We start from the raw sequence: 17,050 nt of genomic DNA, 5'->3' as shown, positions 1-17,050 counted from the left end.
CTAGATAATGAAACTTTACTCAAATATTAAATGTACATAAATAAAACATTTATAATCATCACCCATGCACTTATTATTTTTCCCAATAAATATATGCGGTCATGCCCCTTACCCCTGCTTGTTACTGCTAATCAGCTTGAAGGCCAGAGGTCATTTTTCACTCAGACAATTTATTCCATGGAGGGTGGAATATCAGAATGATTTTCTGCAAGCAACAATTAGAAGGAATAAATGCAAATAAAATAGTATCATAAAATATTTCTGGATTGATTTTTAATAAATAAAATCCAAAGTAATATGAAAATGCTAATGCTCTGGTTAGAGGGGGATAATGACCATATTCAGCAGGGACAGAGTTTCCTTCAACCTCTATGAACAGCAGCATCATTTTATATCTCTGCCCTGTGATCAGTATGTGTCAAAATCCTTCATAGTGACAAATGTGCTGTCCGCTTGCATCTGTGGAGAATGTTTTAGCAGCTGAGTGATTATGAATCAAACCCCTGAGCTTATAGCCCCTACCGCCTCCCAGTGCGTTCACATTTGTCGTCTGACAAGTAAATGTATCTTGACTTTCCTCTGAGATTTTTTTTGCACCGTGTTTGATGAAAGACATTTGGCAAATTGGCAGTGGTACCCTGTACATTGCAATTTGTAGCTAGCATTAGGAGTCTGGGCATGAAATGAGAGGGCAGGCTCCAGGATAAAGGGAAAAGAAAGAAAGCTAACTACAACATGAATAGTCATTTGAAGAATCAAGCATACAATATTCCCTTTGTAAGAAGAGAATCATGTTTAGGCCATTCGGTTAAGATTTTGCTCCAGTTTAAGAAGTCAGTGGTATTCTGTCCAGCTGTGTGTCCGCGGAGTATAAATTTTGTTAATTTTCTTTTTGAGTATGAAGTGTTGCCTTTTATTTTTAACCTGGACTCATAATAAATTGGAACTCCAACTCTGTCTTACCATCTTATCAGCAAAAGAATCTTTTTCTTGGGTTGATCGGTTGCTTGAATGTATAGTTGTTAACATTTTTAATCCTTGCATGGGGTCTTCTGGTCTACCGCCCCCGCCTTTTGAGAAACAGAGTGCAAACACCTTTTAAACAGCTTTGTGAGTTCTCCAGTGGCATAGTGCCCTGAGAACCAAATAAACAATGGGTGAGTTGATTTTACAAGATGGCCTGAGAGTTTGCTTTTTCTTCTTAAAAATTCAGTAGTAAGCAGCTTCCAAATAAAATGTGAGCATGGGGGAAACAACATTTTGGGAGGGTTGAAGGAAAGGTGAGAGAGTCTGTCTAACTATAGACAGTAAGGATCAAGCTGCCTTTGAAAGTAAATGCCACCCTCTGTTTATGACTCTGTCGAATATGTGTGCAGGTAGACAAAAACTTGAAGATTATAAGCAAAATAAATTAGGTTATTTGAGGGGAAGAACCAGGCAGGATAGTTTTTCTTCAAGAATACTGCCCTAAGAGTTTGGTCATACTTACAATGCCCGTGCCAGGTTATGTGAAGTTATGATAATATATCATGAACTGTCATTTCAACTTAATCTTTGTCCATGACAAATGAATATATCACCAAAATTCTTTGTACATAATCACACTTAAAAATCTAGTATATCCAGATACTAATTTAACATAAAGCACTGTTTACACATTTAATTTTTTCTTTCTGCATTGCATACATTTGGCTAAAGCTATAACTTTGGAACACCTGATGTTTTTCATGCTGTGAGTTCTTTTCATGGGACTCCCTACTTCCTATGGTTTTTATTACCTAGACAAGGCATACAGGATCTCTTGCTATAATTTCCAGTTTACTATTTTTTTTTACTGTTTATTCGGAAATCTCACAGACCGAGAAGATGGTGGACTTGTGTCCCAAAGAACCATCTTGCCAGAGTTAGATTCAAGCTCCTTTTATACTAAAAAAGGAGGGAGTAAAGTCAAACATTTCCTGGTTCCAGCCAGCCTCTGGAGGGGATGTATTAATTTCTTCCTTCCTGCAGTCAGTCATTCACAGGTGGCCCTGGTGATTGTTGATAGCATGATACTAAAGCTGTCTCTTAATTTAATAAAAAATCTAACGGTTTTATTCTCTCTCATGTATTTCATTGCTCAATTGTATATCAGATTATTACAAAATGGTCTAACTAAGGGTTTATGGAAAAGTTCACTTGGCACTTTGTAAGCTTGATTCTGCCTTTGTTATCTTTAAGATCAATGAATTCTCTCATTTGTTTAATATTGGGACACTACAATCTCTTTCTACAGCCCCTTGCATTCAGCAGATTTGATGCTTCCCTCTTATTAATCTGTTCTTGGTTTGCTAGAGATAATTACAAAAGGAAGGATGTCTGCCCTATCCTTCATGGTCTTGTGCTTTTGCCTTTCAGATGTCAGCTATTGAAAACATGGCGGAGAAGCTGGAGAGCTTCAGTGCCCTGAAACCTGAGGCCAGTGAACTTCTACAGTCGGTTCCCTCCATGTTCAACTTCAGAGCTCCTCCCAACGCCCTGCCAGAGAACCTCCTGCGGAAAGGAAAGGAACGCTATACCTGCAGGTAACTGCAAAGTTAATCATGGCCTGCTTTCCAAAAATCTCCCCTCTGATTTCAAAAGGCCCTGCTGTTTGTTTTGGAAATTATTCTTGATTGGATGATTAATAGCAACCATGATAGATCTCAAGCACTTCAAAGTACTCTTTATTTAGTGGGATATAAAAATAGTGGTTTAAAAAAATTATTATTAAATGAAAATTTTAACACAGGCCATTTGGTTGTGATAAATGAGGTTGGAAATGGTCCAAATGCTATCTACTTGTTTCACTTTGATATTTATGAATTTTCTTTCACAGTTAATTATTTTCATCCAAAGGTATAATACTACTGTCCTCAAGCATATATTTATTAATTGTCATGGCATTGAAGAATAAGGCTATTAATGAAGGACAAATAAGGTCGATAAGTGAAGAAAACTAGTTAATAAGTTTCTTGTTACTCATCAGTAGTACAGTAAAGCTCTTTTTTGGTTTCTGTTTTCTTTTTTAATAAATCATACTTACAATTTCTGAATTGTCTTCAGAAATTTGTGGCATCTGACTCAGGCATATCAGTTTATCTGCTGTTTGGAAAATGTGTCACTTTCTTTCCAGAAAAGCTTTTATAGGAACATACCTTGATGGATGAGGTCTTAGAATCTTGTCCGATCTGATACCCCTCAATGTACAGAGAGTTGTCACTGTGCCTAACATGTAAAATGAGTTGAAACATTTGAAATCTGTTTACATCAACCCGGAATCACAGGCTCTTGTCATTTTTTAATCCCCTTGTCTGGTTCAGTTTTGTGAATGTGAAGATACAGAGTTAATAAAAGAGGAGCACGGGGGTCATCAAAACTCAGGTCTGTTTTCATAAACTGCTTGCTTATGCATGAGCAAATTCAACCGGATCTCATAACGCAGTCTTTATTTGTAGAGTTATTTATATCTGTAGAATGGCTTTGTTGCAAATTTTAAATACCAAAGACATGTGAGTTCCATGCAAGATTAATTAATTCAGGAATAAGCATCTGGCTTCTATGCAGCTTGAGTGGAATACAGTCAATTGTGCTGACTTTCTCTTATAAACATCTTTTCATAATAGATACTGTGGCAAGATTTTTCCAAGATCTGCGAACCTGACACGGCACTTGAGAACCCACACAGGAGAGCAGCCTTACAGGTTTGACAATGATTTTTACTAAATGTCTTGATAAATATTGTAATAAAGTAGGCTCATTGCCACAATTTTAAAAGAGGCTATTTTTGTGAATGTCTGTCTGTTCAATTTTGAGTCAAAGAAGAATTAACTAATGGCTGGGGTTAAAATTTAGAAAAGTCCTAATTTCTTGAATCGTCTTCTTATATCTCAGTTTAAAAGTTCTAGCAGTGTCTAGTATAGAATAAGCGTTTAAGAACTGTTATACATTTTTAAAATTAAGTGCTCTCTCTCCTCAGTGATTCATGCCTTTTTAATTGACAATAATCATAATCTTGCAGCCTCCCTCTTCCAAGCCTTAAATCTCTGCTAGGAATTAACAACCCGGATATATCTTTGTTTTCCCAGTACAGCTAAGTCAATGTCTACAGGTCCCATTAGGAGGTTTAAAGAATAAATTTTAAACCTGGAGAGGAGGAAGAAAAGGGAGCTAGGGGTAGAACAGATAAAATAGAATATATTATAGGAAGGGAGCAATTCTGTCAACAATTTCTCAAGTGCTTCTTAGCTTATTCTCTTAAGTGTCAAAATTAGCCATATGACACATGGCACCTGTGTTTAATTTTAATATTATTGTTTACTAACAAACAAAACTAACCACCATTCTCCATTCCAGTTTTAAAATATCACCTACATTGTTGAATGTGTATGCCTTGCACACAGTATTAGGTACTCATGAATATTTCTTCAAAGAATGAATGTTGTTTATCTTAAGTAATATCGTAATTTTATTCTGCTTTGAAATTCTTATGCATTGCATATGTGTAAAATTATTTTTGTCTGAATGCTTTTGTCATTAAAATAAACGAATTATCAGCTTTCAAAGACTTTTTTACATACAAGGATAAGAAAATGGGCAGACCAACGTTCATTTGAAGAGTGTTCAAATTTTAGGAGAAATTTTAGGAAAACTGGAGGGACTTAAACTCAGAAAATAATAAAGTATTTTCTTAAATTCTTTGCTTGCCTACATGTTTTGTAAATCACTAATCATAAGTGATATTTATAAATGACTTTATATGTGATAGAATGTGCTTGATATAGTAGGTCTCAGAGAGACATAAAAATGGGAAGTATTAGATGATTTCCCTTTTTTGAGAAAATGTCACATCCAAGGAATTCTGCTTAAGTGGAGGAAAGATTTCCACACTTACATTTTGTTATGGCCAAGGGTCTGGTATGCGACTACGATACCATGCTCATTTTACTCTTTTTTTTGTACCTGAATTCAGTGGTTTCATTCTACCCTGTAAATGGTGCTATTATTGTCCGTATATTTTAAAAAACGCAAACCAGAATTTTTCATAGCTGAAGACCTTAAACAGTCATTTGTCCAGCTCTTCTGTTTTACAAGTAAAAAAATTTAGATCCACAGATGCTAATTGCCTTCTGTAAAGTCTGGTATTAATAGGCCCCAAATTAAAACCCAGTTCTGGAACTCTCAAGTCAGCGTTTTTAATCTCCTACCATGATCTGAAAGGCTCCCTTGACCCCTGTGTTTACATCCAGTAACCAGGAAGGCTTAATCGTGTATGGTCACGCGTGTGTTATGTATTGCTCTTTAGAATTTCTGAAACTTAGGCTCTGAATTGAGCTGTTTCTTGACCACCAACTAATTTACTGGAATAGAATGGAATGATTATTATTTAGGAGCACTCAGACATTTGGCCAAGATATTAGCAGAGGAAAGATACAAAGTAACAGATGGTTTTTGGTTAAAACTTCCTTATTGACTGATTCTGTTAGAGTGGATGATATTTATTGGATTTACAGCTTCTGTGCCTATAAGCAGACAGTTGGAAGCACGTCAAAGACAAAATCTCTCTTCCTCATGATTTGTGCAGAAAATATTTTGAGTGAAAATTTTTCTAAAAAGTTTGATGGGAGTTTAAGTTTTCTCTATCAGTGTTTCCTAGGTTATTCTGCTTAGGACAACACAACTGTGCTAACTGTACCATGGTTCTCCTTGCAGTGGGCCTTGGAAGTTCAAAGAAAGCCAAGAGTCCATATATATATTTTTTCAAAAACAGAGCCTTAAATATTACAACTACTATCAATGTGGGATTTTACCCATTTTAAAATTAATATTATTCATTTAAATTTGAGGAAACTCATGATGCCAGAATGGTTTTTTAGGAGGGAAGTTAAGTCAACCCTTGAGTTGGTTTACTGATACTATGACAAAGTAACTAGTTTAACAGATTTATTTCCCCACCGAACTAACTGGACATCTGGCATCATGTAGAGACAGCCATAAAGCCCAAACACTTTGAATGGAGTGGGGCAGTTTCTGATGTACAGTCCCTCGAACTGCTGAGTCTGCATTCAGAAGTGGGAGAAGGGCCCTTCACACACGGAAGAATGAGTTTTGGATTTTTTGGCTGCTAAGTTAGAAATTTTCACTTGAAAGTTATCTAGAGAAAGTTGGTTTTTCCTTTTACGCAACGCACGTACCAAAAAATCATATAAACAGACAATGCACCCTTTAAAATGCCAGAGGAGAAAATCTTGTCATTTATCACTTTTCTTCCTCACCATAAGAGCTGGTGGGAAGGGGAGAGGGTGGGAGGTTACATTTTTATTTTGTGACTGAAGGAGAACTTCAGTTCTCTCATGATCTCTCTTCAGGAGAACTTTCTGGAAGGCAGAAACAATTAGCCAGGCAATAATATGTACTTTCCTGAAAAAACTGACCTCGTTCAGAACTGCCACAGGCTCTAGGAAAAATAAAAGTGGAAAACTGGGGGGAATCCAGAGAGAGGGGGTTAGCAAAGACCTTGTGTTTTTATCCAAAAAGGAGAATTTAGTGGTACTCTTTCTTTTGTGACAGTTTAAACGTTAACACAATAAAGGCTTTGGGGGCCCCTAATAACTATAGATTATGAAAATCAGTATCTTTGGTATCAGACTAAACTATTACATTGCCCCAGTTTTAAGAGTTTGGAACCTTTATTGTTATTTTGGAGAAGATAACAGAATTTCTCCTTCAGGATTAGCAATTGAGAAAGTGAATTTACTAAGAAATTATTTAATCAGGCTCAGAAGTTTCGAATTAAAAAATGATCTTTTTACTTTATTTGAACAATATGTGAATCTGTTTCATGTTTGTTTACAGAAGATTTAATTGTATTGTCCTAAGCAGAAGGTAAAACAAAACTACTATTTCTTAATATTTTTAATTTTGTGAGCTTTACTTGAAGTATTAGAACTGATTACCTTCATAAACTTGTGATTTTATTATGGTGTTTTATGAAGTATTTTATTATGGTTTTTTATGAAGTCGTGAACATCTTTAATGCAATCAAAGTCTGTTTATTGGAATTGAAATTTTGGCTGTGTGGATAGTAATCTTCTCTACAGTGATAATTTTGGAGATCTGGTTTGCTTGTCTTGAGAACTCTCTTTCGATTTGCTTGCGAGTATTTGTTCTGTGTTTGTTTTTCAGATGCAAGTACTGTGACAGGTCATTCAGCATATCTTCTAACCTGCAGCGGCATGTTCGCAACATCCACAATAAAGAGAAGCCCTTTAAGTGTCACTTGTGTGATAGGTGTTTTGGTCAACAAACCAACTTAGACAGACACCTAAAGAAGCACGAGAATGGGAACATGTCTGGTAGGTCATCAATTGTGTTTTGAGGAGGAGACGGTAGCTTATTTTTCTTATTTTAAAAGACAGCTGTGATCATTCTCCCGTTCCACTTTGACACGAGAATCAGATCCTGTTGTGCAAATTTGCAGCACGTTTCCCTTGAGATTTTTGAATGGAGTGAATGATGTGATCGTTGAATAATATACAACTCAGAGCTTTATGTGGATGATTTTATTTTCTCCTGGATTCATCTCAGTGGGCAGTCTCAAGCGAAGAGAACCATGACCCGAACTCACCGGAGACTCATGAACCAAGATTTCCTAAATTGCAGAGAACGATCTTTCCATCTATTGGCACAGGACGTGGCCCCCAGCCTGGCAGGATGACCACAGTGGAGCCCCAGAATGCCACGCTCTTGAGTATTAACCTAGAAACCATGGCTTGCTTTTGCAGAAGGCTTGCAGTTCAGAGGACCTCTCCAGGGGACCTTGATTAGAGATGAGTGATTGAAGACTGTCAACATGATCAGAGTAACCCGTAGCGAATGATAGTGGTGTGTGGTTTTGGTCACAAATTCCAATGTAGAATTAAGTTAAAAGTGGCAAAAAACTAGCCTTCCCTTAACCCAGACGTACCAGCGCATAGTTAGCAGAAGACATGGTAGGTTTTCTTGCCTTTGGCTTCTAATGCTTAGATAATAAACGATTAACGAATGCTTAGCAGCTGGCATGTGTGTGTGAAACCAACTTATGTAGCCAAAATTTGTTTCTAGAGAATTAAGGAAATGACTTAGAAGTGAGGAGAGGGGTTGTGCATGCCGCTCCTGAAAAGGATTTTAAGAACAGAGAAAAGTTGGGTTTATACAAAGTAGTAATCTTTACTGAAGGAAATTTTTTTTTTTTTTTTTTGCGGTACGCGGGCCTCTCACTGTTGTGGCCTCTCCCGTTGCGGAGCACAGGCTCCGGACGCGCAGGCTCAGCGGCCATGGCTCATGGGCCCAGCCGCTCCGCGGCATGTGGGATCTTCCCGGACCGGGGCACGAACTTGTGTCCCCTGCATCGGCAGGCGGACTCTCAACCACTGCGCCACCAGGGAAGCCCTGAAGGAAATTATTTTATTATTAATCCGTCCTCTATTGTACAGGAACACTGCTTATGATTTTGAATGAACTATATACTCTTTCTTTCCCTTAAAGCCAAAAATCTAATGATCATGGTTTTAAAATATTGGACTTTAGAGGCAAAAGTCTAATCCAATACACAAAAGTGGCTACACTTTCTTACAATATACCCCTATAATTTTTCTAGTCAAAATTATTTCAGAAAATAAATAAGTTAAAGATATAATGTGTCAAATTTGAATACTTGTTTTTTGGTCCAGGTTATAACTTTGTTAAGCTGAGGGGTGTTCTAACCTCTTGTTTTTGTCATCTAGACTATTGTGATGAACTACTAAACTGTAGCTATTTTGTGGGCACGCTAAACAGCATGAAGCAAATGTTAGTATAAAGTTTGACCACATGTTATACAGTGTTTATAATTTGTAAATTTATGGAAACTTTAGAATAATCTGTGATACAGGTATTTTGATTCTAATTTTATAGGTAAGGAAGCTGACAATCATTCTGTAATCCACAGACTCAATATTGTCCTCTTAATATTATACCACAACTGTCTCTCGACTGGTGTGTTCTGAGTCTACCCACGGCTTAATCCACCAAATCAAAATGCAGTATTTCCAGCATGTGTTCAGTCTTTATTTGATAACATACTTTAGCACAGGGGCAATAAATACATATTGACTGCAACCAGGTATACAGTTTCTTCTGCAGAATGTATATAAGACCTCTCTATAATTTGCCTCACCCCATATTCTCATTCTACAAATTAAAATGTTCCCTTGTTACAGTGGGAAAAGGAGGAAGCTAGTGGGAGAAACGGCATCTTTGGGTTGACTGTATCTCACTATTTCAACGGTTCAAAATAGTCCCCATTCCTCACTGGCATGGGTACTGTGGTAAAATTGGGAAGACTTTGACCTCCTCAAGTTATCATTATTAATATTCGAAAAAGCCTGTTTTAGGAAACAACACTGATCAAATGAAGAAGGTATGAGATTCAAAATAAGTTGCGCTATAAATAATTGTCTTTTTCACAAAAGGCTTCCTCTCCCCTCAGGTACGGCCACATCGTCGCCTCATTCTGAACTGGAAAGTACAGGTGCGATTCTCGATGACAAGGAAGATGCTTACTTCACAGAAATTCGAAATTTCATCGGGAATAGCAACCATGGCAGCCAGTCTCCCAGGAACACAGAAGAGAGGTAAAGCTTGTTTTTTCCTCTTTAAAGTCGATGATTTCACAAATGAACGTTTTCAAATACATTTGCAGTGCTCACTCTTGTGACACGACTTTACTCCTGCCACCAATGGCTGGTATTTATTTAGTGCAGATTAAATACCAAATGGTCTTCTAAGCACTTTATATTATTAGTTAACTTAATTACCCTAATAACCCTATGAGACAGCGACTACTGTTATATAATTTTATCAGTGCAGGAATGGAGACATCGAAGGTTAAATAATTTGCCCAAGGTCACCTAAGTAATAAATGGGATTCAACTGGGCTCTGTGGTTCCAGAGCCCAGGCTTTTACCACCGTTCTGTTCTGCCTCTCTTGATAGCTAATTCGAATATTTTATCAAAACTTTCCAACTAGAAGGGAAAGTCACCACAGGGGTTCAGTTGAATCACTGGCTAACAGTGGTTACTATTATAGATCATATGATATATCATGTATACAGAGAGTATGTGACTATATATATTATATGACTATATATATATATGTATGTGTATGTATCTGTATATATTTATACATACTGTAGATACTTACATATAAAATACTTATTGAATGTCATCCAAATATCTTTTTAGAAACCGTTTGTGACTTCTGAATAAGACTCTATCCCTTCCTTATATGCTCTCAGGTGCATCCTCGTTTAATTCTGGCATGTTTGTTTCAGTGGGTATAATCATCCTTGTTTTTAAGGTGCACTGGCTCCCTCTTGTCATTATCAACATCAAGCACATATGGCTTAATTCATATAGAAAAACTTTTAATGATGCTGATAATGATAATGAATACTTATCTAGTATTTTACATTTTATGTGATGTAAATGAAACATTATTTTACCCAAACTACTGGGTTTAATTTTTCTTATCTATAAGTTACAATTAAATATCTGATATTGAGAACTATGTTGTTCTGAATATAACTACCCAGTGGCCTATTAAATTCGGATGCTACAATGTACATTTTAATGTAACAGGAAATTAATGAAAGTTCCATGACTCTTTATCATGCAAGTGTTAGTGTTCTCTATCTTTGATGCTATTAAAAGTCAAAGTTAATTGTTTTAGATACTTTTTTCCATTAAGACAAGTATCAAATAAACATTATTTTCCAAGATAACATAAGTATATATGACCACTCTGTTCTTCAACTTGTATAAAATTGTTTCTAAGGGAACGAGGAGAGAATATCTGCTATTGCATGACTCTTCCCAGCCTCTCAGAAGTCTGATAAAACTATAACTTTGTGCAGTTGGATGTCTTTCCCTCTGCTTGCCTGTGTGTGTGTGTGTGTGTGTGTGTGTGTGTGTGTGTGTGAGAGAGAGAGAGAGAGAGAGAGAGAGAGGTGAGGCAGATATCAGAAGTACAAAGTACTAAGGACAAGTAAGAAAGACAGTCATGATCTTTTGATAATTTTGACATTTTGTTAATGATAGTTACATGATACAAATAAGAAATAGCGAACAAAAAGCACCGTTTGTGTTCTGAGACTCCTATTCAGATTTCGAGCCCTTAGCCGGAGATTTGTGAACCATAAAGCTGCAACATCTGGCTTCAACATGTCTAAACAGCATAGAAGTAAGAAGACTGAGTCATCCAACTTTTCTCCCCTCAACTCCTATCAGACTACTTTTGATGAATAATTTAACCCCCATAAATTGCCACATTTGAAAGCATAATTAACAAATAGGTTTTCTTAATCACGTTGGCTTTGTTACTTTTGGTTTTCATCCATGCACTCTTTTGTTCTTTTACTTTTTCTTTCATTTCTTTAAAACAACAATTTCGATCCATTCAAGCTAGCAAGTTGGCAGTGTAACTGGAAACTAATAATTTATGTCTGTGCAAAACATGTTTTCATCATTCTTTGATAAAAGAGGTTAAGAGACGGATTGTATAAAAAAACTTAATGATGATATGACTTTTTCTGGTCAAATGAATTTTTACTGTGTGCATCTGTCACATCCACAATTGTTTTATTTATGTATTTTTTTGCCCTGAGAAATCTAAGTATTAAATTGTACTCATTTTTTTTTAAATGTGGGAAAGTGATGGGGGTCTATCGCTGATACCTGATTTTCCATAATCTGAAAAATAGTTACATTAAATGTGAAAAGTGTACATGACTGTAACAATAATTTAGCAGTCTCAGCAAGTTTTCTGAATTAGTAAATAGGTAAAGGAGCAAGACAAAATTGAAAGATTCTGAATGGCCCAGGAATCAGGACACCTGGATGCCTAGGATGATTTAATTTCTATCAAGCTTTCTGTACTTGGGCAACTGCCTTAACTTCCCTGATCATATATCTTTAAAAGGAGAGAGTTAGGAAGAGAGAATTAAAACATTTATAATTGTTTTATAACAGTTTCAACTTTAAAACCTTACAGCGAAACTTAAATTCAAGTTACACATATTTTAATGTTTACTTTAAAGCCTGAAAAGCTTATCCTAGTTTCATAAATGCCCTCCAAAGTTTTAAACGGGGACTTCTATGTTATTAAGTTTCTTTTATAATTAAACTTTTGAATCATGTATTGCAATCCTTGCCACCACAGACTAAAATATTACAGATGGCTTTTTCAATATAATAGTCTTCTTTTGCATCATTATGTTATACACACTTGCTAAGTAAGCTTCAAGAGATATTTGTACAATTAGATTTTCATATCATTTCCCACCCCAGTGTTATCCTGGGAAACAAGGAATTTTTTTACATTCAGATCATCCAGGGTAATTTGAACAAAGTACGAATAAATGAGCACTCAAACACTTTCAAGTCTCAGTAGAGTGTTTAAGTGCCGTATACCCACCAGTGTCACCTAGAAATAGCAAATACTGGTTAGTCCTTGGCGACGGCTATTTTAACATTTTCTTTGAACTCTTAGATTCACTTGAAGCATGTGTATTGAAGCTTTGGCAGTGTTGCTCAGGGGTATGAGTTTTCCAGAAATCTATTCTTTTAAATGGTGCATACTTATATGGTAATTAGGTAATTTTACTTAGAGAAAACCTTTGTGTGCTTTTTATATCCTATATAACAATATCATTTATCAAGCAAAGGCCTGATAAGAAATAGGAGACCGAGATTATTTTCCCAGTTCGACCAGAGGCTCTATTTATAATCTGAATAATCACACAATTATTTTTCTTCTTCATTTTCTCATTTGTGAGGTTACATTGTTTTCCCATGGTTGCCATAAAGCCTAAACAATAAAAAGTTTGCTCTACAAATGTTGAAAATTAAATTGTTGCTAGGAAGACATGATAATAGAGCTAACTGCACATTTACAAATGATACCAGTAATTGAACCTCTTTCTTTTTTATGCTTTTGAAAGAATGAATGGCAGTCACTTTAAAGATGAAAAGGCTTTGGTGACCAGTCAAAATTCAGACTTACTGGATGATGAAGAGGTGGAAGACGAGGTGTTGTTAGATGAGGAGGATGAAGACAATGATATTACTGGGAAAACAGGAAAGGAACCAGGGACAAGTACTTTACATGAAGGAAACCATGAGGATGACTATGAAGACACCAGCGCCCTGGAGATGAGTTGCAAGACGTCCCCAATGAGGTGAGAAGCAAAAGTAGATCCGCATAGGGTTACAATTCCTGCTGCTCTGTTCTTCCATTAGTGCACCATTCCAGGTGCTAAGCAATTTGCGAGCAATAAACTATAAAAACTAAACTTGAATTAGCAAGGCATACACAGTGGATTAATTTTTAAAAGATGGAAACAAAGTGGCCATCAACATAATCCGCAAGCATGAAAATACATCAGTATTTGTGAAACTCTGATTAACCTGAGGAAGGAAGGGTAAAATGAAAGCTACACAAGTACACAATCACTTATTTAGACTCTACCTATTTCTACTCAAAGAAAAATAGAGATTTCAACATTATCTAATTTATTCAATTTATCTGGTGTGTTATTATTCAAATATTATTGAGATAAATTTCACTTTACTTGATATATTTGGCATCTATATAGATGATAGATATTTAAATGGAAAAAATTAGCCCAATAGTTAAATTGATGGGAATATTATATTTTCATAGGGATAATTGGTGCCAAACGAGTATAATCGTAACTGGCTTTATTTTAAATGGAAATTATAAACATATGAACTCTGTCTCCACTGCATTGCTGACTTCCCATGTCATTGACTTTAATTCTTTATCTCAAATATACTCTTGCTTTAGTCATGAAAAATCTGAAGAGAAATATAAGATAGAATATTTGTAAGCTTTTTAAAGAACCCAAGAATTGACGCCGGCTACTTTCTACTGCAAATATAATATGTTTGACAAGTGTATAGACTCAAATGAAAAGTGATTTGGTTGGATATCAAACTGAAAAAGAAAAAAAAACCCTCTGTGCTTTCCCATTGGTTCATTTTAGGTATAAAGAGGAAGAATATAAAACTGGACTTTCTGCTCTAGATCATATAAGGCACTTCACAGATAGCCTCAAAATGAGGAAAATGGAAGATAATCAATATACTGAAGCTGAGGTGTCTTCTTTCAGTGCTTCCCATGTGCCAGAGGAACTTAAACAGCCGTTACACAGAAAGTCCAAATCACAGGTACATACTCTCCTGCAGTATAGCATCCTGATGACATTGTGCCTTTGACACCAAAGGCAGATACTCTTTGCAATGTTCTAGAATCTGAGCAGGCTCAGATGCTTTACTCAAAACGTTCAAATCTTTGTCTATGACCGAATCCAGAATAGTCAACCCCTACAGCACTTAATATGACTGGATTCTGCACAGAAATTTCTGTGTCAAACCCTGACCTACAATAATCTTCCCTTTCCTTTGCAATTACATTGCCTTTGTATAGATGGTCCATAATGTTCGCTTGCACCTATTTGTATATTACTTCAGAATTATTTTCTAATGCTTTGTGTCTATAATTTTTGTCAACCTAATTGCATTTTGAGATTTTTGGAAAGTGAATTCTGTCCTCTATTTTTGTTTCTTACTGTACATAATTAATAAACAAGTCATCTAATGATAGAATTTAGGAGTAAACAGAGGGTCAGAGATGAAATGAATTGCCAAAAGTCTGTAGCAACTTAATGGCACACCTGGAGATAAACCCTATCGATTTTTATTGAATGAATGAATGAATGAATGAGTGGTACCCAAGTTCATTGAGGTCTATAGCAATCTATCAGCACTATGGCGACCAAAATAAATCCATTTAAGGATCTATAAATACCACTGAACATAGCCTCAGTTCTTTTTTCACAAAAAAGGGAAGTCAGTCCTTTCTACTTGACATCTGCACTCAGCCAGGTTGTTTATTCAGGTCCATTTCTTTCTTTAGAAAGAAAAAAGAAACTTTCTGTTGTTATATCTGTTGGTCACTTTGGTCTAATTGTTTGATCCAGAGTTCATTTTAGAGGTGGCCTGATATATCAAACCATGTGACCATATTAACTCCTACATCTGGAAATTTCTTATTTGGATGAGATGTTTTGCACTGGTCTTAACAGCAAATGTGGTCATATCGCAACTAAAGTGGGGAAAACATTCCAGTGGGATAATACAAGTTTGAAAGTATCAGTAAAGTCAATAAAAAGTCTTAAGATATCATGTATGGTAATAGGCAACATAAATGTTCCTTCTGAATTGAAGTGAAAGCACCCAGCCTCAACTCTGGAGTTGCCTAGCTTCATGAGTTTGAGAACATCACTTCACAACTATGGGTATCATTTCCTCATTGAAAGTGGGGTGAGTGGAGAAGATGTCTAATATCCCTTCCTGCTCTATCATTGAATGAGGATAAAAATGAATTTTTCATTTTCTAACATTAAAAGTAAACCAGCCAGAGTAGACATCTCATTTTCACGTGGAGACAGCCATAAGAAGTGTCTAATATATTTTTTTAACTCTTGATTTCCCGTTCTTCCTTGCTAGTGGATCAGAGAAACTGGGGGAGCCAGCTTTTCTTTCTTTTTCTAAAATTTCTTTTAATTATTCCACCCCAAATTATGACATTATAAGGCACAATACCTGAAAATTCCTGAAACTGTCACAGTGATAGAAAGCAAAGGGTCCTGGGAACTTAAAGATAATGGAAATGATGTATTTCAGTACCGGCATTTTGATATACAAAGTCCTGGCCCAGCTGGGCTAACAATTACCTTCACAAGAAATACTTGCATTTTGCAATTTTAGCTCATATTTTTATTATTACTTGATAATGTCATATATATATCAATCTGAAGATGGTCATGCCTTTTTGCGAACTGACTTTGTTTCATGAGACTTTATTCATTCATTCAGTTGTCATTAACTGTCAGTTATGTGCTCAGCACTGATCCTCGTGCATGAAAATGTTTATTTCCTTTGATTACCAAAAGGCAGACATTCCATATTTATCATTTTCTAGAATCTGAATAGATTCAGATGCTTTCCTCAAAACTCATATATTTACTCTGTGATTTTTATAGTGATTGAATCCAAAATGTTGACCAATACAACAGTGGCTGCCTTCTGTATAGAGTTTTCCCTGAAAAACTCTATCCTACAAAAATTCGTTTCATGATAACAGGTACTATTTACATCAGGGACACTAAGCTAAGCACTTTATGTAAGTTAGTTCTTGTGGTTCCTCCACAACCATTGGAGCTAAGTTTTTGTTATTATTATCCACATCTCATATGAGGGAAGTAACCTTGAAAGATTAACCAACTTGCCCAAGGTCACACAGCTAGCTGAATAGAGGCAGGTTAAAAGCCAGGATTAAAACTCAGGATTTCGGGACTTCCCTGGTGGCGCACTGGTTAAGAATCCTCCTACCAATGTAGGGGACACGGGTTCAAGCCCTGGTGTGGGAAGATCCCACATGCCCCGGAGCAACTAAGCCCGCCAGCCACAGCTACTGAAGCCCATGCGCCTAGAGCCCGTGCTCCGCAACAAGAGAAACCACCACAATGAGAAGCCCGCGCACCGCAAGGAACAGTAGCCCCTGCCCGCCGCAACTAGAGAAAGCCCACGCGCCACAATGAAGACCCAACGCAGGCAAAAATAAATTAAAAAAAAACAAAAACAACCTCAGGATTTCAAAATTTTCTCTTGTAATCCCTTTTATTTTTGCACATATCAGAATGAGTTAAAAAAAAAAGAATGAGTTTTGTTAAAACCATTTCAGAATAGTGTTCATCTTGATCTCTAAATGTGGGTATGTCATTGGAATAAAGTTCAATGCTCACTTCACCCACACTTTAAACCCTACAAAGGACAAAGACTCTATGTTATTTATCCTTGATTCCCTGGGACCTAGCACAGTGCCTGGCATAGAGTAGATGCTTAAGAAATATTTGTAACATGTCTGCGG

The 17,050-nt window shown here is 36.3% G+C and overlaps 1 protein-coding gene across 11 annotated transcripts in view; it reads left to right on the top strand.

The window, feature by feature from the left end:
* Positions 1-17,050, top strand: part of MECOM (MDS1 and EVI1 complex locus) — a 569,001-nt gene that overhangs the window by 549,224 nt on the left and 2,727 nt on the right. For 10 of the 11 annotated variants that reach the window (XM_033855444.2, XM_033855447.2, XM_033855445.2 and 7 more), the window contains 6 exons: positions 2,398-2,564; positions 3,645-3,722; positions 7,204-7,373; positions 9,527-9,671; positions 13,038-13,274; positions 14,103-14,286. In XM_033855444.2, the coding sequence (XP_033711335.1) occupies positions 2,398-2,564; positions 3,645-3,722; positions 7,204-7,373; positions 9,527-9,671; positions 13,038-13,274; positions 14,103-14,286 (981 nt within the window). The remainder of the gene's footprint in view (positions 1-2,397; positions 2,565-3,644; positions 3,723-7,203; positions 7,374-9,526; positions 9,672-13,037; positions 13,275-14,102; positions 14,287-17,050) is intronic. The other variant, XM_033855448.2, reaches the window with a different exon arrangement.

This window comes from Tursiops truncatus, chromosome 4 (genome assembly GCF_011762595.2).
Source record: "Tursiops truncatus isolate mTurTru1 chromosome 4, mTurTru1.mat.Y, whole genome shotgun sequence".
NCBI lineage: Eukaryota > Metazoa > Chordata > Mammalia > Artiodactyla > Delphinidae > Tursiops > Tursiops truncatus.
The sequence above is the reverse complement of the archived record's forward strand: the minus strand, read 5'-3'. Positions and strand labels throughout refer to the sequence as shown.